This window comes from Marmota marmota, unplaced genomic scaffold, assembly GCF_001458135.2.
Source record: "Marmota marmota marmota unplaced genomic scaffold, marMar, whole genome shotgun sequence".
Classification (NCBI taxonomy): domain Eukaryota; kingdom Metazoa; phylum Chordata; class Mammalia; order Rodentia; family Sciuridae; genus Marmota; species Marmota marmota.
This window is the reverse complement of record NW_026000240.1, coordinates 1,828,524-1,856,078: the sequence shown is the minus strand read 5'-3', so window position 1 is coordinate 1,856,078 and position 27,555 is coordinate 1,828,524. Positions and strand designations below refer to the sequence as shown.

The 27,555-nt window shown below is 32.2% G+C and overlaps 1 protein-coding gene across 29 annotated transcripts in view; it reads left to right on the top strand.

Annotated features, from left to right (window-relative positions):
• Positions 1 to 26,989, top strand: part of Dlg1 (discs large MAGUK scaffold protein 1) — a 274,457-nt gene extending 247,468 nt beyond the window's left edge. For 13 of the 29 annotated variants that reach the window (XM_048794405.1, XM_048794407.1, XM_048794402.1 and 10 more), the window contains 7 exons: positions 295 to 330; positions 1,679 to 1,729; positions 3,855 to 3,956; positions 4,211 to 4,383; positions 15,400 to 15,509; positions 20,360 to 20,451; positions 25,139 to 26,989. In XM_048794405.1, the coding sequence (XP_048650362.1) occupies positions 295 to 330; positions 1,679 to 1,729; positions 3,855 to 3,956; positions 4,211 to 4,383; positions 15,400 to 15,509; positions 20,360 to 20,451; positions 25,139 to 25,245 (671 nt within the window). In that variant the 3' untranslated portion in view covers positions 25,246 to 26,989. The remainder of the gene's footprint in view (positions 1 to 294; positions 331 to 1,678; positions 1,730 to 3,854; positions 3,957 to 4,210; positions 4,384 to 15,399; positions 15,510 to 20,359; positions 20,452 to 25,138) is intronic. The other 16 variants (XM_048794414.1, XM_015486839.2, XM_048794418.1 and 13 more) reach the window with 2 other exon arrangements.
• Positions 26,990 to 27,555: the final 566 nt, after the last annotated feature.

Below are 27,555 nucleotides of genomic sequence, written 5' to 3'. Positions count from 1 at the left end.
ACCAGGAGTTATCTGGGTCTAGTCATTATTTATCACCACCTGTATGGTGAACATAAGAAGTAAGAAAGGAAAATTTTTAAACCATTGCTTAAAAAGTAATACTGTTTTCTTTCTTGGTGTTTTGTAGTATATTCTTGGTATTATTAAGTGAACTTTAGAAGCATGTCAAGTTTTTAAACAGATTGGGGCATGGGAGGAGGGGAAAGTACATAAATTACCAGTTGTAGCACCTTAAAAATTAAAATTGCTTTTTTAACTTCTTTTTTTTTTTTTTACTGCTCTCTAACATGAAAGTAATCTTGATTACAGATGAGTATGGCTGCTCTAAAGGTCCATCCTGTTAATATCTATCACCAGTATTTTTTTCATGTTGACAATATATACTTTTAACCCTCATTTATTTAATTGACTATTTTTTTCTATATAAGAGTTACTTAATATTTTTTCTTTTTATTGTGGGCATGTGATTTCTTATATTTCAGTATTGTATTAACTTATAACTTGAACCCACTATAGAATAGTTAAGTGGCTTTCTAGACTCAAAAGAGGTAATGAAAGTATATACTGTCTCTTTCACCATTTGCATGAATTATTAAGGTGTGGAATATTCAAATTGCATGTTTTTGCTAGTATGTAAACTATGTTTTATATCTAGTTTTTATAATTCAGCTTATAAAATATCTGTTTAATATATTATAATAATGAAATTAAAACAAAAAAATGCATTTTAAAGTAGTAAAGAATATTAACCCAGTATGTGAACTTAAAAGACCTATAACTGTAGATGCACAGTATAAGTCAATGACAAAATTACTGGTAAAGTTTTTATAGAATCTTGATAAAAAGAAAATCTTCAAATACATTAACCAATTTTTGTTGCTTTTGTTAATAATGCTTGGATTCTGGTTTGTTTTCTATATGTGTGTTTTTGTTAGAAACTCCTAGAATTTTTAACTCTTTTTCTTTTCACTGAGTTCAGATATTAATTGCAGGCTCTTTTATTTAACATATTTCCTAAGAGCTAAACCTTTAATTTAACCTTCAGAAGCTTTAATTTCTAATGTGGTTTTAAGATCAAGGGAAAATGTATTTTGTTGGAAGGAAAGTATTTAGTTTTATCTAAAGTTATTCTTTAACTCACTTTAACTGATGTTTTTCAACTTTGAATTAAGGGTGGGCAATTTAGCTTAGTAGTAGAGCTAGCATGTATGCAGCCCCAGGTTCAATCTCCAACATCAAAAAATAAATAAATAAGTAAAGAAATTGAAAAGTAGAATAATCAGTGAATTTTTTCATCAGTGAAATAGTGACAGTTTTACTGTTGTATTCAAAATTTTTAATTGTAAGATAGTTGTGATTATTTTTAAAATAAAATGCACTCTTAAATATTATAATTGGTAGACCCAGAAAAGGAGCACATTATTAATAGTAGAATAACAAAGATAGTCCTTGAATAAATAGCACATTTATATTTTGTTTTATATTTATCAAACTTGTTTTTATGACCTAATAATTTGTCTATTTTCAACAAAATCTTACAGTTAAGATATGATATAAAGTACCTTTTTCTACATCTTTGCCATTTTCTCAAGAAAGTTTTAATATTCATATGGTATCTGTAAAGAATTAAATTAGCAAGTTATCATTCCAAATTAATCTGTGATTTAATTTCTGATAGGTGGTCAAGAAGAATATGTGTTGTCTTATGAACCAGTGAATCAACAAGAAGGTTTGTAAAGCCCATTGATGTTTTATAGTCTAATTTTTTTTTAATTTCTTAATTTGGAAAACAGTTCTGTCTCATGCCTTAAAAAATTGTTATATTAGAATTTTCATACGTTTTTAAATGTACATTTTAGTACATTTAGTACATTTTTACTATATGGATAGTGTAGAAATTTATTACATGAATTTTAGGAAACATGGTTTTAACTCACAGTATATTAGAAATAATATAAAGTTTATTATAAATATGATTTATATTAGCATTTTACTTCCTAAGCAACCTTCCATCATTCATAATAGCATCACTGTCCTTTCAATAAGCATTTCTTTTTATTAATCTTAGAAGCAATCTTTGACTTTTCTCTATTCCTTATCTTCCTCTTCCAGTCAGGTTCTAGTCCCTATTTATTCTACTTCTGTCATGTCTTTCTTATTAACGATTTCCTTTTCATCCCTCCTACCACAATAGTAGTTCTGATTCTCTAATCACTCCTTACAACCTATTATAAACATTTTATTAGATCATCTTTCTAAATCATTACTATGATTACATCACTTTGTACACTCAATTTCTGTTTTGCCCTTCTTTGCTCTGCTTCCATACAATTTCTGCTTCAAAAACCATCAGTAGCCAGGCACAGTTGCACATGTCTATAATCCCATCTACTCGGGAGCCTGAGATAGGAGGATCATAAGTTCAAAGCCAGCCTTGGCAATTTAGCGGGACCCTGTCTCAAAATAAAAATTTTAAAGGAGGCTGGAGATGTAGGTCAGTGGTAGAGCACCCCTAGATTCAATCCCCAGTACCACAAAAATTAATAGGATTTTAAAGATCAGTAAAACTTTTTTCCTCATTTATAATGACATAATATTAGCAATATATGGAAACATCTCCTAAAAATGCTAAATTTAATTTGGTTGACTTATAGCAGGAAATTGAGTCAAGTTGAAGAGCTTTTTTTTTCCAGGTTTTTTTTATTTTAATTAGTTACACATGACAGTACAATGATCTTGACATATCATACATTTGAATCAGATGGGGTATAATTTCTCATTTTTCTGAGTGTCCAGGTTGCAGAATCACATTGGTCATACAGTCACATATATACCCACAGCAATAATAATGTCTATTTTATTCTACTGTCCTTCCTTTCCCCCCCTTCCCTTCCCCTCCCCTCCCCTCTTACCACTTCTCTCTACCCAATCTAATGTGACACAGTTCTTTTTTTTTCCCCTTACATCATACATGTATTCTGTATAACCATAAGGGTCTCCTTCCATCTTCCGTGCAATTCCCCTTCTCCCTCCCTTTCCCTCCCACCTCTCTTCCCTATTTAGTGGTAATCTTCTTCTCATGCTCTTCCTCCCTACCCCATTTTGAGTCATCCCCCTTATATCAGAGAAGACATTCAGCCTTTGTTTTTTAGGGATTGGCTAACTTCACTTAGCATAATATGCTCCGATACCATCCATTTCCCTGCAAATGCCATGATATTGTTATTTTTTAGTGCTGAGTAATATTCCATTGTGTATAAATGCCACGTTTTTTTTATCCGTTCATTCATTGAAGGGCATCTGGGTTGGCTCCACAGTTAGCTATTGTGAATTGTGCTGCTGTAAACATTGATGTGGCTGTGTCCCTGTAGTATGCTGTTTTTAAGTCTTTTTGGTATAGTCTGAGAAGAGGACTAGCTGGGTCAAATGGTGGTTCCATTCCCAGCTTTCCAAGGAATTTCCATACTGCTTTCCAAATTGGCTACACCAATTTGCAGTCCCACCAGCAATGTATGAGTGTACCTTTTTCCCCGCATCCTCGCCAGCACTTGTTGTTGTTTGACTTCATAATGGCTGCTATTCTTACTGGAGTGAGATGGTATCTTAGAGTAATTTTAATTTGCCTTTCTCTGATTGCTAGAGATGGTGAGCATTTTTTCGTGTATTTGTTGATTGATCTTAATAAAGGTTTATGAAATAGCAAATTAGTCAACTTGGTTGATGGTACAGTGGTATAGTAAAAGAAGAAAAATATTTTTCAGGACAATTCAGGATATTTTTGGTCTCCGTTGAAATAAAATACATTAATGTTTGTTGAGTGTTTATTCCTTTTAACATATAGTTTATCTTTATAGTTAATTATACTCGACCAGTTATCATATTGGGACCTATGAAAGACAGAATAAACGATGACTTGATATCAGAATTTCCTGACAAATTTGGATCCTGTGTTCCTCGTGAGTAACCAAAATAAAACTCTTAATTATTGTTCTAACATTGTCTGTCACTGTGTAATAAAAGTAAACATAATTATTTTTAATGATTTGTAGTTATTTTATCAATTATTTCTCTGTCCTCTGTATTATTTTATTTTTTCCAATTTAAATTAATGTCTGTTGTGTTAAAGTTTACAAAGTAATGATTTAAATAAAAAATGGATTTATTGTGTTTTTAATATTAAACACCTCCCCAAGCTCTTTTTCTATTAAAGATACAACCAGACCAAAACGAGATTATGAGGTAGACGGCAGAGATTATCATTTTGTGACTTCAAGAGAGCAGATGGAAAAAGATATCCAGGAACATAAATTCATTGAAGCTGGCCAGTATAACAACCATCTTTATGGAACAAGTGTTCAGTCTGTGCGAGAAGTAGCAGAAAAGGTGAGCATCAAAGTAATTCCAGAATATAGTTTCTAATCCGGTGTGCCTTTGACAGTATTAAAGAGTGATAGGATAGAACTTTTGCTTCATATGTTTGGAGAACATAAAATAGATGAATTATGATTTATTCATATATTGGGATACAGCAACTAGAATGAATAAACTAATAACTAATATACCCACTAGTTAAGTGCATCCACATTGGTAAATCTAAGAATTATAATAGTGAATTGTAGAAGGAATTAGTAAAGATAAAAGCAAAAAGTGTTGATCCCCAGTGATACAGAGAAAAGCAAAAAGCAATTGGTAGAAAACCAGAACAGCAGAGCCAATAAACTGACAAGCTGATTCTATGACAGGGTTGGGGGGATAAGGAAGCTCAGACAAAACTGTCAGCTAACTGATTAAGAAAAAAGGGAGGAAGCACAAATAAGAAAAACTTAAAATGACAAGGGGAAATAAACATAAACCAAGACTTTTTTTTTTGAACTGACTTTTTATACAAATAAATTTTATACAAATTAAAAATCTTTTTAAAGAGAAATTGCAAATTGCCAAAATGTAATACATACAAAAACAAAAACAGGCATAGAAGAAACAAGTAATTAAAGGATCTTCTAGCAAAAATGAGCATTAGGCCCAGATTGTAATTTTTATCAAACATTTAAGATCAAATATTCCCAGTGTTGCTTAAACAATTACAGAGACTAAATAGAGAATCTTGGACTTTAAATTGCAAAAAAAAAAAAAAAGAGAGAGAGAGAGAAAAAAAAAAAAACCTTTCCAAATTATTTTGTTAAGTGAGATTGAAAAACCTGACAAAGATTGTACCAAAAAAAAAAAAATTCTAGCCCAGTGACATGAATGTCAGTGCATAAAGTTTAATGATTAATCACCACTTTCAAAAAGTACTGATCATGACTGAATACAATTTATTTTAGTAAATGCAAAGATAATTTGGTATTAGACAATATATTACAAACTAAAGAAAAAATTATTATCTTTGCAAAAAAAGACATTTGATAGAATTAAGTACTCAAGGTGTAGAAACTAATGAATAACTCATTAACATTGTGTTTATGCCAAAAAGTAGCTTCCCAACCAAACTCAGAGGCAAGACATGCCCACTCTCTACTGTTTAACACTGTGTTCGGAATTTTAGCCAAGGAAGCTGAACAAAACAATGAACTAAAAAAAAGATAAAGCTGTTTACAAGATGTGTGTGTATGTGTGTGTATGTAAATATATATGTATGTATATATGTATATGTATATATATGTATGTATATGTATATACATACATATATATGGTATATATGCATATATATGTATATATATAAACATATTTGTAAACAGCTTTATCTTTTTTTAGTGTATGTATGTATGTGTGTGTGTGTGTATACACACAGAAAAACCCAAAGGAATTTATATATAAACTATATATACTATAAAAGAACTTAGTGAAGTAGATATTAAATACAATTAACAAATAATCAGTGGCCTTCACCAGTCACAAAAGTACATACTCTGATTTTATTAATTAAGTTTGGAACAGTAAAAGTTCATGTGTGTTCCCAGAAATCACTCCCTTTCAGTTACTACCTCCCTTCTGAAAAGTAAGTGCTATCATGACTTAATTCATCATCAATTAATTTTTCCAGGTTTTAAACTTTATAAAGTGGACCTATGTTGTTTACATTATTTTTTACCTGGCTTCTTTGGCTTTAGAAGAGAATACAAGGTGGTTCTGTGGTGCTGGTAATATTTTGTTTTATGATCTGTGTAACCAGATGCTGGTTACATAGGTGCATTCATTTTATGGCTATACACATGATTTGGGTATTGTTCTATATTTTTAATTATAGATAAATAAAAATAGTAAAAAAAAATGTAGTGAATTGAATTAGTCAGTTTTGCATTACTATAATGAAATACATGAGACAAATTAACCTTATAAAGAGAAAACATTTATTAAGTTCATAGTTGTGGAGGTTCAGAATCCAAGATCAGGCAACCCCATTGGTTTGGCATCTGATAAGGGCAGATTGTAGCACATCATGGCAGGAATGTGTATGTTGATTAAGCAGTCACATTTCAAGAATATGTGTAGGGTCCCAAGTTCCTTTTGAAGCATACCCCCATCCCCACCTGTGACAAAAGTCCTCTCCTAAAAGGGTTCACAGCACATCCCAACACTGCCACTGTGGGGACCAGGCCTTTACTTATGGACCTTTGGGAGACATTTATCCAAACAATAGCATGAATATATCATTTATACAAATTTTTAAATCATAGGATAGTCTGTATGATTTATGGATTTCATGTTTACTAAACATTAAAACACAATGGAAATAGTAGTACACAGACAGCTACTATTAGAGTAGTTTCCCTTTGTTTTTTGTTTGTTTGGGGGGCTTATTGCTCCCCCCACCCCCACCACACACCATTTCTTGTTACCAGGGATTGAACCCAGGGGGCACTTTAGCACTGAGCTAAACCCCCAGACCATTTTATTTTTTGAGACAGGGTCTTGCTAAATTGCCTTAAACTACCCTTAAACTTATGATCCTCTTGCCTCAGCCTCCCTAGATGCTGGGTTTACAGGTATGTACCACTGCACCCAGCTAGTAGTTTTCCTTTGAAAGAAGAGAAAATAGTTGGAGTTGTAACTGTTTTGGAATATCTTTCCTTTGAATTCTCATTTAAAATTTACAAACCACACCCTTAGCCTAACTAAAAGATAAATAATAACACTTCAAATTACTGAGAAATATAAAAGTAAACACCAAATTCCAGTGGAATATTTTTGAGGCAAACTTTGTAGAAAGCAAAAGCAGTCTGGAGGAATAAAATGCATGGAAGAGAAAAAAGAAGAGGAAACAGTGAACCTCAGATTGATCTGAAATCCCTTCACAAAGAGAAAGTCTACTATAAGTTAAAATTACCAAAAAAAAAAAGTCCTGCAAATTCACAGTAGGTAAAAGATCTAAAAGCACAGAAAGGACTCAAAAGGTGATAGTTTGGGTAAGGCAGCTCTTCAGCAGAGAAAAAAATAAAAAGGGAGGGTTTCCTTGACATACAACTGATGATATACATACAGCAAAGACAAAAATAATAAAGATGTGAAGACCTAAACACCATACATATTCAATGTGAAATGTTACATTCAGGTAATAGAAAATATACCTTTTTAATTTAAGGAAGATTCAACAAGAAAAATGATCATATATAGGTTCCAAAGAAAATATTAAGACATTCCATAAAATAAATTTTATAAGAGTCTTGATGACAATTTATACTAAAGCTGTAAATTATTAGAAAATGAAAACCAAAAAGTCCTATTCAACTGGAAACTTTCTAACAAAAAAAAAATGGAAAGGAAGAAATACTTCTCAACTGATTCTGTGAGTCATTCTTAGATTTATAAACTTAAAAATACATTATCAAAAAAAGAAAGTAGAATCTGTCCACTTTTTTAAAATTTACCATTTGAAAAAATAAGTGGTAGAATAATGATTAATAGTGGTTGGGAAGAGGTAAGGGGAAAGAAAGGTTGGACTTGATCTGTGCAAGCTGTAATCATATATGGAAATGTCCCACCCCCATTGATATGTACAAAAAATACATGTCAATCAAAAATTTAAAATAATGGATTGCATGACTCAATCTGATTTAGATATCAGTTCTGTTCAAATTGAGCTTCTAAGTTCAGTACAACCCCAGTCAAAATCCAAATAGACTCCTTTTTAAATTGATCTACTAGGGGCTGGGATGTGGCTCAAGCGGTAGCGCGCTCGCCTGGCGTGCGTGCGGCCCGGGTTCGATCCTCAGCACCACATACAAACAAAGATGTTGTGTCCGCCGATAACTAAAAAAAATAAAAAATAAAAAAAATATTAAAATTCTTTCTCTCTCTCTCTCTCCCTCTCTCACTCTCTCTTAAAAAAAAAAAATTGATCTACTAATTCTAAAATCTATATGGAAAATGCAGAAAAGCTTAGAATAGCCAAAATAATTATGAAAAAATAAAGTGAAAGGACTCACAGAACTTGATTTTGAGATTTATTAAGAAAACAGTAACCATAACAATGTGATATTGATATGAAGATAGCATGTATATCAAGGAAATAAACCAGGGTGTTGGTGCCCAACTGTAATTCCTGCTACATGGGAAGCTGAGGCAAGAGAATCACTTGAGCCCAGAGGGCCAGACTCTTATCTCCCCCACCAAAAATTTATTTATTTATTTATTCATTCATTCATTTATACATTCATTCCTGGCACAGACCAACGTAAGGACATATGGACCTACAAATTCTGTAGAGAAACAGTCTTTCAATAAGTGGTATGTAAACAATTGATTAGTTGTATCTCGGCTGTATATAAAAATAATTCAAAATGGATCATAGATCTAAATCCTAAAAAAGAATACTACATAACTAGGAGAAATGTTTTTCAATCCTGTGCCTGTTTTTTTTAAATTAATATACCATATATAGATAAAGAACTCTTATAACACAACAATAAAGACAAGAAACCCAGTTTTAAAAGGGCAAAGGATTTGAGTAGACATTTCTTCAAAGGTATACAAATGTCCAAAAAGCACATGAAAAGATGCTCAATATCATCAGTCCTTAGAAAAATGTAAACTGAAACCACCATGCTTACCCGTTAGAATGGCTAAATTTTTAAAACTGACCATATCAAGTTTTGGCAAAGATACAGAGCAACTGAAACTTTCCTACTCTTCAGTGAAAATATAAAATAGTGCAACCACTTTGAAAAACAGTTTAAATATATACCTAACATATAATCTATTTCCCAATGTTTACCTAAGAAAAAAGAAAGCATGTATTCATAAAGACTTACACACAAATGGTCATAGCAGCTCTTTGTAATAGACAAAGCTGGAAATAACCAAAATGTTGCTCAGCCTATGAATGGATAAAGTGTCATATGGGGTTGGGGTTGTGGCTCAGTGATAGAGACTTGCCTAGCATGTGTGGGGCACTGGGTTCAGTCCTCAGCACCACATATAAATAAATAAATAAAGGTCCATTGACGACTAAAAAAAATTGTAAGTGTATTATTTACAGGCAATGAAATACTAACTCAGCAATAAAAGAATTAAACTATTGATAAACATAGCATATCAAATAATCCTGCTTACTAAAAGAAGTCAGACAAATACATACTGGATAATTCTACTTAGGTAATGTTCTAGAAATTTCAAACTATACTACCAAAAAGGAGACTAGTAGTTGCTCGAAGAGAGTTAGGGAGAGATTACAAAGCTATGAGGAGCCAGGCGCAATGGCTCATGCCTCTAATCCCAGCAACTCGGGAGGCTTAGGCAGAAATATCACCAATTCAAAGCCAGCCTTAGCAACTTAGCAAGGCCCTGAGCAACTCGGCAAGCTCTTGTTTCTAAATAAAATATTTTTGAAAGGGCTGGGGATGTGGCTCGGTGACTAAGAGCCTCTGTGTTCAATCCCCTGAAACAAAAACAAAAAATAAAGCTATGAGGAAACGTTTGTTGGGTCATAGATAGTTTATCACTTTGATTCTGGGGGTGATTTTAGAGTGTATACACGTTTATCAAATTGTATATTTGAAATATATGCAGGTTATTGAGTGTCATTATGCTTTAAGCTGTTTTACGAAAAATTAAGTCCTGTGCTTTGGGGGGAATTTTTACATCCTTTCTGAATTACTTAAATATTTTTTTGTCAGTGGCATATTCTTTTTATTATAATAATTAATAAAGTTTTTTTAATTAACCAAGAGAAGAGAAAAACATAAGATCTTTAGAAACTAACACAACAAACAAACCACTAGTGACCTGATTTTTTTAAAAGAAAAATCAATAATAAAAACAGGAATACAGGAAAGAAATAATCATTGAAACATTATGAAATCATAAAAGACTACTTTGTACATTTGTATGGAAATAAATTTGAAAGCTTAGATAACATAGACTAATTTCCTTAGGAAAATGCAGTTTACCAGAATTGACCTATTAGAGATAGAAAGAAAAAAAAAATATTTGAGCTTCATGTTAGTAGTGCTCAAAAGTTTCAAATTTTGAATTTTCAGATTAGGGATGCTCAACCTGTAAATATTTTAGTTGACAAACCCCAATGTCATATTACAGATAGTATAGTATACCTGGATAATGATACATAATCAGTTATAAAATTTACTTTGTAAAATAAATTATAAAGCTATTATAAAATAAGACTCATGAAATGAAACACTAGGCTGAGCACTGTGACACACACCTATAATCCCAGCAGCTGGGGAGACTGAGGCAGGAAGATAGTTCAAAGACAGTTTCAGCAACTTAGCAAGACCCTGTCTCTAAATAAAAATTAGAAAGGGCTGGGATTGTTGCCTAGTGGTTAAGCACCCCTGGGTTCAATCCCTGATAACAAAATAAATAAATAAATAAAAACACTAGAGTAAAGCATAAATTAATAAATTAATGTGGAAATTAGTAGCCTTCAGATACATGAACAATAATCAATAAGAAGATATGACAGAGAAAAACCCACTTACAATCTAAGAAATGGTATGTAATATATTTGGTAAACATAATATTATACATGCATACTTATTATATAACGAAGTAATATAAACAGTGCTGGGGTTGTGGCTCAGCGATAGAGCACTCACCTCACACGTGCGAGATCCTGGGTTCGATCCTCAGCACCACATAAAAATAATTAAGTGAAATAAAGGTATTGTGTCCAACTACAACTAAAAAATATTTAACAACAAAAAAAAAAAACTCAGAAATATAGAGATTGGTTAGTATGTTTTACAAAGAGAAAAAAGAATAAGATGGATGTATGGATGACTAGTTAGTAGTTTTAAATCCTTAAACCTATTAAGCCTAAGTCTTCAGTTCTGAAACTGTTTCGACAAACTTGATATGCATACATTAAAATAAGTTGAAAATCATAGTCTAGAGCTTATGTATCTTTAATTTTTTTATTATTATTAATAACAAAAATACAGGTTGTTCTACAAATAGGACACTGGAATATTATAGTATCCTTTACATATGTATATAAGTCATCTTTTCAATAGGATGTTGAACAAATATGATATGTGAAACAATGGGACAAAATGGGTTATCAGAAGATAAGGCATTTCCAATATGATGAGAAGACAAGAATGACCAATATCTTCACTAGTACTCAATATCATGCTTGAGGTATTGAGTCATTGCTGTTAGAGAAACCAATTAGAAGCATAAAAATTGGAAAAGCTATATAACTATTTTCAGATAGTATAGTATACCTGGAAAACCACACAAAATGTAAAATTTACTTTGTAAAACAAACAATAAAGCCATTATAAAAATTAAACATTATTATAAAATAAAAGTAGTACAATAACCATCAATTAATAAAATTAATATGTAGAAGTTAGTAGCCTTCAGATACATGAGCAATAACCAATTAGAAAATATGATAAAAGCCCATTTATACTATAAGAAATAGTATATAAAATACTTAGTAAACCTAAGAAATATGCAGAGATTGAATGAGAAAACACATAAAATATTCCTGGAAGACACAAAATGAGACTTGAACAATTGGAACAATTTAACAATTGGAAAGACCAAAGTAAATTTATATATAAACACAATAAAAATACCTATCACCTTTTTTATGGGGCTAGAGAAGTCAAATTAAAGTTCATATGTGAAGCCAGGACAAAAAGGAAAGCTACAAAAATTCTAGCCCTACTAGATGCTAAAGAATTTTATCCCACCTTTTTAATTAAAATAATAATCTGTGACACATGCATAGACAAACAGAACAGTAGAACAGAAAAAAAAAAAAAAAAAAAAAAACAGCCCAGAGAAGACCCAAGTGCATATAGAAACACAATATCTGATAAAGGTGTCTTCTCGAGTCACTGAGGCTTTTAATAATGGGCTTTTTAATAAATGGTGATGAGACACCTGGAAAAAAAACATTAAAATTATAGATCCATACCTCACCCTGTACATGAAAATTAGCTGTACTATAGTTGAGAACAGAAAACACAGCCTGGTCAGAGGAAAGTTGGTTTTTTGTTGTTTTTCTTTTAGGCATGAATCAAAATTAGATATAATAGCTAGGCGGGCACGGTGGCACATGCTAGTAATCCTGGCAGCTCAGAGACTGAGGTGGAAGAATCGTGAGTTCAAAGCCAGACTCAGCAACTTAAGTGAAGCCTGTCTAAATAAAATAAATAAATAAAATAAATTTTTAAAAAGGGCCTGTCTAAATAAAATACAAAAAAGGGCTGCGTATATTGCTCAGTGGTTAAGTGCCCCTGGGTTCAATCCCTAGTATCCCCTCCCCCTGCAAAATTTGATGTAATAAAAGGTCAAACATTTTAAGTGATCGATTTGACCACTTAAAATGTTTTTTTAACTTTTTCATGTCCTAAAAGCATTTTCAAAAGCTTTTGGAAAACACCATTAACAAGGTCAGAAAACATGCAAGAAAAAATACATGAATAGAGTAGACCCCCACTTTTTCTTAGTTGTACTGTCTAGTTTCAGTTATCTGTAGTCAACCTAGATATAAAAATATTAAATAGAAGATTCTAAAAAATAAATAATTCAAAAGTTTAGATTGGGCACCATTCTGAATAGCATGATGAAATCTATCTCTTTTCCATTATATTCACACTGTTTACACCATCTACCTGATAGTCACTTAATAGCCATCTAGGTTATAGATTAGCTGTTGTGGTATCACAGTGCTTATATTCAATAACCCTTATTTGTGGGGCTGGGAATCTGGCTCAGTGGTACAGTGCTAGCCTAACCTGTATGAGACCCTGTGTTAGATCCCTAGCATCACCCCCGCCAAAAAAAATTAACCCTTATTTTGCTTAATGGCCCCAGAACAAAAAGTACTTATGCTGGCAATTAGTATATGCCAAAGATAAGCTGTAATGTGCTTGAAGTGAAAGTTCTGAACTTAAAAAAAATATCTTATGCTGTGGTTGCTAACATCTGTATGGTGAGAACATAATCTATCCATATACTTGTGCAAAAGGAAAAAGAAATTCTTTCTAGTCTTGCTGTCATGCCACAAACTATAAAAGTTATGGCTACAGTGCATGGTAAGTGCTTAGTTAAGATGAAAAAGGCATTCAATTGTGGATGTACATACAGGAAAAGACAGAATATATAGGGTTTAATACTGTCCATGATTTCAGGCATCTACTAGGAGTTTTAGAACATATCTTCTGCAATAAGTGGTGACTACTCTACAAAAATAAGATATAAAAATGGCCTTTAAACATATGAAATGATACCCAATCTTAATCATTATTAAAGAAATATAAATTAAAACTACACTAAATTCCATTATTCACCTATCCAATAGCAGGGGTATATGAAAACATGTTTTCTTAGTGAATCTGAGAAGAAACAACTTTCATTACTATTGGAAATGCAGAGTAGTACAACCTTTTGGAGGGGAATTTGGCAATCCCTGGCAAAACCACAGCACTTCTAGTAATTTATCCCAGAAACACACCTAGCAATATAAAAATACATCTGCAAAAGAGTTTTCATTGCAGCATTGTTTATAATTAAAATACAGAAACCATCTAAATCCCAGATATAAAAGAATGATTGAATAATCAACTTCATATCCATATAATAGAGTTTTCTGAAAATAATAATAATAATAAAGAGGGTATCTGTGAACTGATATTCAACATGCCAAAAAGATGAAGTATGCATGTCATGGTACCCAAAAAAGGAAAATATGAGAGCATACATACATTTACTCAGTTGTATGAAAACACAGGAAGGACAAGTCAGAACCTAATGAGATTTATTAACTACAAAGAGGGAAAGGATGGGGAAAGGAGAATGTGGTAGAAGAGATTGGAAGTATGACATTCTCTTGAGTATACATTTTTGTATAATTTTGATTGTAAGAACTAAGTTAATATTTGAACACTGATACAAATGATGGTAAAAACTGACTATAACACGTAGGATAAAATAAGAATTCAGCAGTCTATAATGGCATAAACAAATACATGAATAAATAAAAGGATGGAAGGGAAAGCTTTGCCTTGCATTAGGATGTCTACTATTCCTAATGAAATTAGGAAGTTTTGAAAAATACCATGATTTCAGGCCAGAATCATCAGGCATGCTAAAATTAATGAGTGAAAATTTTATGAGAAACAGGGTTCTTACATACCCCAAAATATCTTCCCTCAAAATACATACCAGTTACAAAGGCAAAATCATTTTACAGTAGAGAAAACTGACAGATAAAAACATTAAAAAGTGATAAAATGATGATCACTAGCAGTGGAACAAATAGATATCATGTGCCTCCCTCATATGATGGACTGAGAGGGACACAACATCATACTTGAAGTACTCCTACCAAAAAAACCTGTGACCTCCATCTGATAGTGAGGAATAGGCTGTGACCCATATTGAGGCATACTCTATGAAATTAAATGTTCTATACTCTTCAAAAATACCAAAGTCAAGAAAGATAAAGACTAAGGAACTATGCCAGACTGATGGAGACTAAGGAGATATTTCAACTAAATGCAATATGTAATCCTGGATTGGATCCTAAACCAGGAATTTTTTTCCCACTTATACAGTAAAGGGATATTAGACAGTGAAGTAGAAATACACTATGATATATATGTAAGAGATGCCACTATTTATAGGAAATATGGGATAAAAGAGCACTATGTCTACAATTTACTCTCAAACTGTTATGTACATGTACAGAGAAAATAAAGCAAAAATGATAAAATGTTAATATTTCAATGTCAAGATTTTTAAATTTTTAAGCAATCATAAAATGTTAATATTCATTGAAAATATAATGGGTACATTATGTCTATTATTTTTCTATATGTTTGAAGTATTTCACAATATTAAATTTTTTAATGTGCCTAAGTTGAAATTATCATTTATTGACATGAACTCTTTAAATTAGATTTTTTTTTTCTATTTTAGGGAAAACACTGTATACTTGATGTGTCTGGAAATGCTATAAAAAGATTACAGATTGCACAACTTTACCCAATATCCATTTTTATTAAACCCAAATCCATGGACAATATCATGTAAGTATAAATATCTAAAGTATAGCCTCTAAATACAAATCTAGTCACTATTGAGTAATTTATTTACCTTCCCTGCATCTCAATTTCTCTGTCTATAAAATTGGGACAATAATAGTATATATACTCACTTCATGAGGTGTTTTGAAGATTAAATAAGCACTGTGATATTTATCTTCACTGTTATCATCATCTTTAATAATACTGAAGTAGAAGGTAACAGATATAGAATTGTAAATAAAGAATGTGTTTACAAAAATAGAATCTAAACAAAAATTAAGAAAGGGCAAATAAAAACAGAGCATTTGAGGCAAAAGAACAGAGAAAGTTAAGATGGTATAAATGAACCCCAATATTTCAATAATCCCTATTGTTTGTCTGATGTCACTTCATTTCCATACTAAATGGTAGATGAAATTTTCTAAAATGCAAAATTTGTCAGATTGGATAAGGAAAAAATGAACATAAGTCACCTTTATAAGAAACACCTTGAATTTTAGGTTCTAGAAAGGTGGAAAATAAAATGATATACCATGCAAACATTAACCAAAAGTAGGCTGGATTTATATTGCTGTCAAAGCATATTTTAAGAAATGAATTATTACTAGAGATAAAGTTTAGTAAACATTTAATAAATGTTTATTAAAAAAATTCCACCAGGAAAATTTATTCATACCTTTTTGCACTTAATGACAATTCAAAATAGATGAAGCACAATTTGACAGTTTGTTCCCCTGTGCGGGGGAACAAAATATAACTCCAAAATAATGAAAGAATTTATCACATCTGTCATGAAACAGTCAGTTAAAAAAATATTAATAAATTAGGTTATAGAATAACACAAATTTAAATCTTTCTGGCAGGGCTGGGGAATGTGGCTCAGTGGTAGAGTACTTGCCTAGCATGCACAGGGTCCTGGTTCAATTGTCAGCACTGCAAAAACATATTTAAAACTTTCTGATGTACATTAAACACTGTATTCAACATCTACAAAATATCCATTGATTTCAAGTACATGGGAAACAATTACCCAAACTAATTATCTCCTGGATCACAGGTTTTAAGTGATTGAAAACAAATATCTGCTGATAATGAAATTAAATGAGAAATCAGTAATAAAAAGATGATCAGACAATCCTCATATATTTAGAAACTAAGCATTATACTTCAGAATGAGCTAAAGAAGAAATCAGAATAAATTAATACATGTTTTGAACTAAATAGTAGTGAAGTTGCCCAATAAATAAATTTGAAGGTTGTTATGGCCTTGCTGAAGGGCTGAAAGAACATTACAAAGCCTTAAATATTAAAAATGTTGAAAATTGGGCTGGTGTTGTGGCTCAGTGGTAGAGTGCTTGCCTAGCATGTGTGAAGCACTGGGTGTGATTCTCAGCACCACATATAAATAAATAAAGTCCATTGACAACTAAAAAGATTTTTTAAAAATCAAATATTAGAGGGAAAATGCTAAAATCTGAACTCTTTTGTGGTACTAGGGATTGAACCTAAGGGCGCTCTACCACTGAGTAATATCCCCATCCCTTTTTTTTTTCTTTGTTTTTTGAGACATGATCTCTCAAACTTGATATTCAAACTTGATTTTCTCCTTCCTCAGCCTCCCCAGTCACTGGGATTACAGACATGTACCACCATGACTAGGTATAAATTTAAACTCTTCAGAAATTAGAAAAATTTCAGTTAAAGAAGGTAGAAAGATTAGAAATTAATGAAATAGAAAACCTACATATATTTGAGAGGATAAATAATGCCAAACATGTTTTCTTTGGAATACAATAAACCATTAAGAATGATCAAGAAAAGAAAATAAAGGCATATCAATGTCAACATCATGAATGAGATAGATGAAAGAGAGAATATTACTACACGTTTAGTAGCCATTTAAAAGTTTGCCAGATGAAAAATGGACCTGGATATCCTTACAAAAGAGGATCTCCATATAATCAACAAAAAAAGGGTACTGAACCAAGCATGGAAATCCAAGTTAAAACTATAATGTTATATAATACTACCTACATACCCTAATATCTAAAATGAAAAAGACAGCTGGCATTCGTAACAATGTGTAAGGAGTACATTTACAATGGTGAGTGTTTTATAAGTTTGAACATAAGCTTAACTTATGTCTGTCTCATTCCCAGATATATACTCAACAGAAATCTCCATGTGTTAACCAAAGATATGTATTTGATTGTTGAGAGAATTACATCATACAGTAATGAAAATGAACAGTCTTTACCTACACACAAAAGTATGGAAGAGGCTCATAAACAATATGAATTTTTAAAAAAATCCCAGACCTAAAAGTACATATAATCTATTACTCCAAGTTTAAGTGTTGACTCTGAAAGTTGCCCTTTAAGGGTAGTATGGATGCTGGAATGAGCACACTTTATTCTGGGATACTGGGAATGTTCTGTATTTTGATTTAAGAATTAAGCACACAGGTATATGTAAGTTTGTGAAAATTCATCGTGCCATATATCTATTATATTGCTCTTCCATGTTTGAAAGTTATGTTTCAAAAAAATGTTAAGAAATTCTGAATAGTCTCAATAAAATGAATTTGAATTTGTGACCAAAAAAATGCTTCAGCAAATAAAATGCCAGGCCAAGAGGACATGATGAATTTTTCCAAAAGCCAAGAAGAAATGCAGATCTCACACAAATTTTTCAACTAACTTATTGCCGTTAATTTGATACCTGATAGGAACTTTACAGGAAAGGAAGATGATGAGCTAGTCGTAGTGATAAATATAGATGCAAAATTTCTTATCAAGATACAAGCAAATTGGGCTGGGGATGTGACTCAAGCGGTAACGCGCTCCCCTGGCACGTGCGGGGCACTGGGCTCGATCCTCAGCACCACATAAAATAAAATAAAGATGTTGTGTCCACAGAAAACTGAAAAATAAATATAAAAAAAAAAGTTACAAGCAAATTGAATCCAACAATTTTTTCAAGTAAGGAAAATGTATCAAGTAGGGTCTATTCCTGGAGTGCAGGGCTGGTTTAACATTTAAAAATTAATCAGGGGTGCTGGACGTGGTGGAATCCCCATAATCCCTGCGATTTGGGTACCTGAGATAAGAGGATCGTAATTTCAAAGCCAGCCTCAGCAATTTAGCAAGACCCTGTCTCAAAATAAAAAGGTCTGAGGATGTAGCTCAGTGATAAAGTGCTTCTGGGTTAAATCCACAGTACCCAAAAATAAATAAATAAATAAGAAACCAGACAGTATGGCTTGTTCAAAAAAAACACTATATGAGCAAAATGGAAATATCAGTAGAGAACAAACCTAAAAAAAAAAAAATAGCAAAAAACAATTCTGGAGCTAAAGATAACAATAACTGAAATAAAAAATTCACTAGAAAGATTCAAAGGAACATTGAGCATTCAGAAGAAAAATTCAAAACTTAAAGATAGGACAATAGAAATTATCGGTCTCAGGAACAGAAAGAAAAAACATTGAAGAAAAGTGAACCAGAGCCTAAGGGGACTGTAGGTCACCATCATGTGGACCCAAAAGGAGAAGAGAGAAAGGAGCAGAATGATTATTTGAAGAAATAATAGCCAGAACCTTCTCAAAATTCATACAAGACATGAATATAAATACCAAAGAAATTCAATAAACTCTAAGCTTTATAATCTCAGAGACCTTCCCTAAGGCACATTGTAATCAATCTGTCGAAAGACAAAGTTTCTTAAAAGTGACAAGAGAGAAGTAGTTCATCACAAGGGATTCACAGTAATATTATCAGCAGAATTCTCTTCCAAAACTTTGGCAGTCAGAAGATAATGGATTGATATGTAAAAGCACTGAAGAAAAAAAACTGTCAAGTAAGAATCCTATAACTGGCAAATCTGTCATTCAAAATGAGGGAGAAATTAAGATTTTCGCAAATAAACAAAAGCTGAAGACATCGATAGCTAGACCTATCTACAAGAAATGTTCAGGGGAATACTGTAGGGTGAAAGGGCACTAGACAGTAACTATAGAAGATACCAATGAAAACATCATAGTTAATGGTGAAATAGTGAAAGCTTTCCCTCACAAGAGAAAATTCCTGTATACCCGTCATCCAGCTACAGCATAATTTATCAGTTTATAATCAGTCTTGTTTTATCTGTCCCCCATCTTCTTGCCCCTCCACTCCAGATTGTTTTGAAACAAATACCAGACATTATATCATTTTATCCATATATTTTAGTATATACCCAGAAGATAATTGCTTATTTTATATCATCAAATTTTTCTAATTATTTCATAAATTTTATTTTTTCAATTTGTTTATTTAACCAAGTCCCAAATAAATTGTATTTGTGACAATTAGTTTTTTCGTCTATAGATTTTCCCTCCTCTTTCTCCCTATCCCTCACCACTGTAATTAATTGGGAGAGAAACCAGATCATTTTTTCTGCAGTTTTCCCTCAGACTGTATTTTCTGATTGCCTTCTGATTTTTTTATTGTGTTTTCTGATTGCCATCATAATGGTGTCTAGTGTGTTCGTATGCCCCCTGTAAATTTGCAGATAGATCTGTAAATCACATTTTAATATAAACTTTTTATCAAAGTCAAAACTGTCATAGATTAATGCTTGGGGTTTTTGTTTGTTTGTTTTTTGAATTTTTTTTTTTTTTTTTTTTTTTTGGCTTCTTTGAGCCAATGCAGAATGTATTGAAACCATTTTGGCATTCTAAGTATAAAACAGTATAATCTGACACATGTATTTTCAACAGAGCTGAACTTTACATGATTTTTTTAATTTGTGTCTTCTTTTTTCAAAAGGCATTATAATGTAATAATTACCAATTTCAAAATTTATTTGCATAGGGAAATGAATAAGCGTCTAACAGAAGAACAAGCCAGAAAAACATTTGAGAGAGCCATGAAACTGGAGCAGGAATTTACTGAACATTTCACAGGTTGGAACCATGTGTGACAGTGACCTTTATATTGATACCATCAAATAATCAAATTTTCCAGATTATTTCATAAGATTTGTTTATTTAATATATTTTGCTTTGAATCCATATGAAGTAACCCATTCAAATGAATATTGAACTACAAATATCTATCAGTAATAACTAGTACTATCATTTTCAGAATAGACCCTTAAGGTCTCTGGTTTTGTCTTGTGGAAAATTCATCTAGATTAGGCAGTAGAATGGGGACTCCTGCAATTTTATATTTCTTTGGTTGTTGATAAGGACAGCATATACAGGAATCATTCATACTTTATCAGAGGAAAACACATCTGTCACCACACATTGTGTGTGGTAAGGTCACTTAAAATCACTCCATTAAATTGTAACCACTTTGCTATACGTTAGATCCCCAGAACTTCTTATTCTTAGAACAAAGGCATATATCCTTTGACCCATATCTCCCCATTTCCCCTACACATTAGTCTCTGGCAACTACCATGCTACTGTCTGCCTCTGTGAGTTCAACTTTTTTAGATTCCATATATAAGTGACTGGCTTGTTTCATTTAGCTTAATGTCCTCCAGATTGACTCATGTTGCAAATGATAGAATCTCCTTTTTGTTTTCTGAATAATATTCCATTGGGTATATGTGCTGTATTTTCTTTATCCATTCATTCATTGACACACACTTAGGCTATTTCCAAATCTTAACTATTGTGAATAATGCTGCAGTGAACATAGAAGTGCAGGTGTCTCTTAAACATACTGATTGCATTTCCTCTGGATGTCTACCCAGAAATGATATTGCAAGATCATGTGTGTCTGTTTTCTGCTGCTGTAACAGGATACCACAGGCTGTGTAAAATATAAAAAAATAGAAGTTTATTTGGCTTACAGTTTTTCTATTCTGAGAATTCCAGAATCAAGGAGCTACAACTGATGAGGGCCTTCTTCTTGTGCCATAACATGGCAGAAGGGCAAATAAGCATACATTCGACTATGGAGAATGGGGCTGAACTTAAACCCACTCATGATAACTAATCCACTCCCACAATAACAGTTTTAATCCTTCCTTAAGGGAAGAGCTCTCATAACCTAATCACTTCTAAAGGGCCCTTCTCTTAATACTGTTAAATTGGCAACTAAATTTCAATATGAGTTTTCGAAAGGACATTCAAATCATAACACTATGGTATTTTTATTTTTTTACATTTTAAGTAACCTTTATATTGTTTTCCATAATGGCTGTACTAACCTACACTTCCACCAACAGCATCTTCCCCACACTCTTTTCTTATCTCTTTTGTTGTTGTTGTTATTCTAAGGATTAAGCCCAGGGGCACTTAACCACTGAGCCACATTCTCAGCCCTTTTTATTTTTTGTTTTGAGACAGGGTTCTGCTAAATTACTTAGGGCCTTGCTAAGTTGCTAAGCCTAGCTTTGAACTTGTGATCCTCCTGCCTCAGCCTCCTGGGTCGCTGGGATTACAGGCATGTGCCAGCCACCACACCTGGCTCTCTTATCTTTTGATAATGGCCATCTTAAGGCGTGTTGTGATATCTCTTTATGGCTTTAATTTGCATTTCCCTGATGATTAGTGATGTTGAGCACCTTTTCATATGCCTATTGGCCATTGGTATCTATGTCTCCTTTTGAAAAATGTTTACTCAGATCTTTGTTCACTTGTTAAATGGATTATTTGGGTTTTTTTGTTGAGCTATTTGAGTTTCTTACATCCTTATCAGATAATTTGGTTGCAAACATTCTCCCTGTCCTTAGGTTGCCTTTTCATTTTGTTGATTGTTTCCTTTACTATACAAAAACTTTTTTGGTTGATATAGTCCCACTTGGTTATTTTTTATTTTGTGGCCTATGCTTTTGATGTCATATTCAAAAATTATTGCCAATACCAGTGTCAAAGAGTTTTTCCCTTGTTTCCTATAGAAGTTGTATGGTTTTAGATCTTAAATCTAAATCTTTAATCCATTTTATGTTAATTTTTGGAAATGATATAAAATAAGATCCAGTTTCATTCTTTTGCATAAAATCATCAAGTTTGGGGCTGGGGATGTGGCTCAAGCGGTAGCGCACTTGCCTGGCATGCGCGCAGCCCAGGTTCGATCCTCAGCACCACATACAAACAAAGATGTTGTGTCCACCGAAAACTAAAAAATAAATATTAAAAAAATTCTCTCTCTCTCTCTCTCTCTCTCTCTCTCTCTTTAAAAAAAAAAAAAATCATCAAGTTTTCCAGCATCACTTATTATTGAGACCATAGCCTTTCCCTGTTGTGTATTCCTGGTACCTTCTCAAAGATTAGTTGGCCTTTGATCCATTTTAAAATATATTTATTTAAAAAGAAAATAGGGGATACAATTCAGTACTAATCTTATCTCTCCAGTTAGTCCTTTAAATTATTCCTTACTATTTTTGGACAGTTTTTTGTTGTTTGTTCTGTTTTGTTTTAAGAGACAAGCTAGGGCTGGGATTGTGGCTCAGTAGTAGAGTGCTCGCCTAGCATGCATGAGGTACTGGGTTCGATCCTCAGCACCACATAAATGTAAAAAAACACCTAAAACTAAAAAATAAATATTAAAAGAGAGAGAGAGACAAGCTACGTATGTTGCCCAGGCTGGCCCTCAACTCCTATGTTCAAGTGATCTTTTTGCATTAGCCTCCTGAGTAGCTGGGACTACAAGTTCACACCACAGTTCCTGGATTTTGTTGTTGTTTGTTTATTTGAAATAATGATCAGCCTATATTTAGTGTTTATATATGCACCATTAAGCATTATGGTATTAAAAGCCCTGTACTCTTTTTTCTTTTTTTTTTTTTAAATAATTTTAGAAGAGAATTCACAAGAAAGTTTCATATGCTCTTCATCTACATTTTTTGAATGCTAACTTTTACCTCATTTATAACTTTCTCTAAAACATTTGAGAATAAGTTACAAATAGATATCCTTTATTTCTTAATAAATAAAAGATAACTATTTTGTGAATTTCCTAAAAATCAAGGACATTTTCTTATGTAATAATAGTACTATTAATCAAAATCAGGAAATTTAACATTGATGTATCTTCTCTAATTACAGATTCCATTTTTATATTGTGAATTATTCTACTGATGTCTGTAGAACATAATGGGGGGAAAATGTTTTTTCTCTTACTGAATCCAATCTAGGACTACTTGTTGCATTAAGTTACATCTATAATCTACTTTAATCTGGAATGGTTCTTCAATCTTTACTTTTATTCATATGACATTTTTAAAGAGTAAAGGTCAGTTCTTTTGTCAAATCTCATTTTAGATCTAGGTTATGTATTGGGAGCAGGAATATCAAAGAAATGCAGAGAAGTACCCTCTGTGCATCATACAAAGTTTATGATGTCAGTTTGTACCATTACTGGTGATGTTATTTTTAATCACATAGTTAAGGTTCTGTAGCCTTATGCTTTCCCAGTTTCTTTTCAAGGAGAATCCTAATTTGTAACCATTCCATTAATGGATTTAAAAAAGTAAGCAATTCCTTAGTTTCCCAAGCTAGTTTCTTCTAAAATAAGTCATTGTATGCTGTTGTCAACCTATACTGTGAGATTCTGTCCTGTGCTATTGGAATAAAACAGATGTCAAACTAGTGAACCAAGTGTTTTGCCAAATAAACTATTTCCAGGGATGTTAAGGAATGTCTGTCTTTAGGGGTCTAGGGAAATAAATAGCTCAGGGGCATAGTGCTTGACTAGAATGTGCAAGGAAGCCCTGGGTTTAATCCCCACCACTGCAAAAAAATAAAATAAAGGAATGTCTATTTTTAGCGCAAATATGAATTGTCGTAAAACTGATACTCTGAAAATTTTTGATTACTCAAGCATTGTTAAATACATATTATAAGTCCTCCCTACACACCACATCTTCTCATAATGTATATAATCTGTCACCAAATAGACAATTTTACTTAAAATCTCCATTTTGTATTTTATCTAGGTTTTTGAGTCTGTGGGAATCTACACCTATGATGATCTTACAAAAATCACTGAGCATATTTTCATAGCATAATAAATGACTTATTTGACTTATGATTTTGAATTCTTCTTTAGTCTCTAACCACTAACACCCAGTCTAATGCCTGACATACTAGCATTCTAGAGGAAGAAATATCAATCTATAATCATCTCTTTTTTCCTAATGGCCCCTCCCCCAAAATAACAAAAAATTAAAAAGTGGCCATGCTTGCTCTCTATGGTACTGTATCCATTCTCCTTTTTTCTGTGTAAATTTATGAAGAAATCAGAAAAGTTAAGGAAATATATAACGTATTTTAAAAGAATAAAGCTAAGGGCTGGGTACACAGTTCAGTGGTAGAGGACCAGTCTAACATGTGCAAGACCCTGGGTTGGTTCAGTTCAGCAACACTGAAGGAGGGAGTAATTGAGTAATGCTAACACATGCTCAAATAATAAAAGAAGAAAATCAATTAATTTAATTTTTTTCAGTTTTAAAAATATAACATCTGCTATGCAAATAGTAAAATTAAACAAATGAGTAGTTGTTACTAAGCAAACAACATAGAAATGGTGACTTCCCAGATGATTAACTACTTCTAAGATTATGCTGTTTGACCAATAATTGTAATGGCAAAGATAGACAATTAATGATTTCTAATTTTCTTTCTATTATTACAGCTATTGTACAGGGAGATACGCTGGAAGACATTTACAACCAAGTGAAACAGATCATAGAAGAACAGTCTGGTCCTTACATCTGGGTTCCAGCAAAAGAAAAATTATGAAGATTCATGTTTCCCTATTTCTCTTTTCCACAATCTCATATTCTTTGACATTTCTTAGCCCTTTCCTTCTGGAGTCTGTCTTCAGTTCTCCTTTCATGTTTAATCATATCCCACTCATCATGGTCTGCAGTCATGCTTATTTTTGACATCTGATGTCTCCTTCACATTGCAACGTCTGTATTATTCCATGTCACTATCGGTTTGTAGCCATTTTTCCAAATTAAAAATGGATGGCTGACCAGCTATTAAGGGTTTGGGGAGATGCAGAAAGTGTGGTAAAATTCCTTAATGTTTAAGGGAAAGAAACTTTAAGACATTTGCAGAAAAGCTTTATATACATTCTTTTCAAATTTCAATACAAATGAAAGAAAAGTGGTTTTAATCAATGATTTAGTAGACTTTGAGCAACTGTGCACGCTTAACTTTAGTAGCATGGTTTGGCCAATGTTATTACCTCTCAAGTCCTTTTCTCAATTGACTTCTATTATCAAAGTAATTACTTCATTATAGATAAATAAGAAAAATGTTTTTTTTTATTTTAAAATTAATGTCCGAATTGACTTTCATAATTTCACAAGGGATATTCATTTTACATAAGAGTCTTTTAAGTCTTTTATTGTTTGAGGTTTTCTTTTTTCCCCAGTACCTTTGCTAGGAATAACAATGTTCAAATGTTTTTAATCTACTTGTGCAAACACTGTTTAGTTTCTTACAAAAAATTGTTCATACATAATGATCATCACATTTTCTGAATTAAGGCCATGTTTAGGTGCTAGGGGAGCTCACCTTTTACAGTACAGAAGGTTGAGAAAATGTCATAGATGTAAATGCAGACAAGACATTACAGTGGAGATGTAGTAATTATTATGGGCAATGGAAAAGGAGTCCAATTCGTAGTCTAAAAACTTTAAATGTATTCTTAGGGGTCAGATTTTAATGAATATTTTACCCACAATAACTGACTATTTTGTTATAATAAAGTATATATATAAATATATATAAAACTTTCTTTAACTAAACTGTAACTATGGGAATTATTTTCTTTACATAGTTGCACACACACAAACATATATATATATTTAAAATATATTTTTCTTTTGCCACCTACTCCTAACTTTTTGTTTGGTTTTTAAATTAAATATAAATTGATCAAACTTATCTTTCTTAATCATGTGAACTGAAAACAGGAGTACAGTGGTTGTGAGGAGAAGCCTCTAGGGAAATTAGATTGCAAGTAAAAGTATGAGCATGTTCTCCTCTTCTATAGAACTTTTCAAAAGGTTCCCTGGGGGAAAGGGGGTGTTTGTTTTTGTTTTTGTTTTGTCATTTTTCTTGTCATTGGGTTTGATTTTGGTCCTCTGCCTTTCCTCCAAGTTCTCCTCCTTTTATGATAAGAAAACAGGCAAAAACCCTATTTATGTGTGAGTTTTCCCCTCAGACACCTTTCATCCTATGTAGCTGCTCTGTACTAGAGTTGCCCAGATCATCATGGTGAGCAATTTTAAAGATATTTTAGTGAAAGGTAGAAATTACTTCAGAAATCAGTTTCTCTGGTCCTTTCTATTAATAATATCATTTGGCTTCCCATTGCTCTTTGGAGTTGTTTATTAAAATATGTGGTTTTTGACAACCTCCTCATTAAGATTTCTTAAATGAGTACTGGTTTGTAAAGAATTAGCAACATTATCCATTCCATTTATGAGAAAGAGGAGAACAGCTAATAAACTTTATTGTAAAATCTGCATGTTAAATGTGTCTTGAATTTTGAAAGAAAAAATTTATAGGCCAACATTTTCTTGGAACAATTTGGGTCATTTCATCATTTACATCCTGAATTCAAGAGCCATTATATAATAAATTATAGCTGTCAACACTAAATGTAGTAGATTGTTAGCAAATATAAACATTTTAGAAGAGAATTATAAAATCTCAAAGCTTCAAAAGTCGCATCAAGATTCCAGCATAAGCTATTTTAAAGTATTCACTAAATAATCACATTATAAACCAAGAAGAAATATAAAATGATGACACATGTTAAAATCTGTATCACATTGCTTTCTGGATATCTTTATTAAATGATTTTTGTAATATGCAACTTTCTAGATTATATAGGATTATTAATGAAATTACTAACTGCCAAATACTATGCAATAGCCACTTTAGTATGTTTTAGGTAGATTTTTAAAAGAAGGTGTTAGTAGCCCTTACAATGTAAGGCCCAACATGAGTTAACTAGAAAGTGACAGTCTTGGTGTTCAGATCCAAGTCTCTCTGCCCCAAGTCTGTTTTTTCCTGTACTATGTTGCCTCA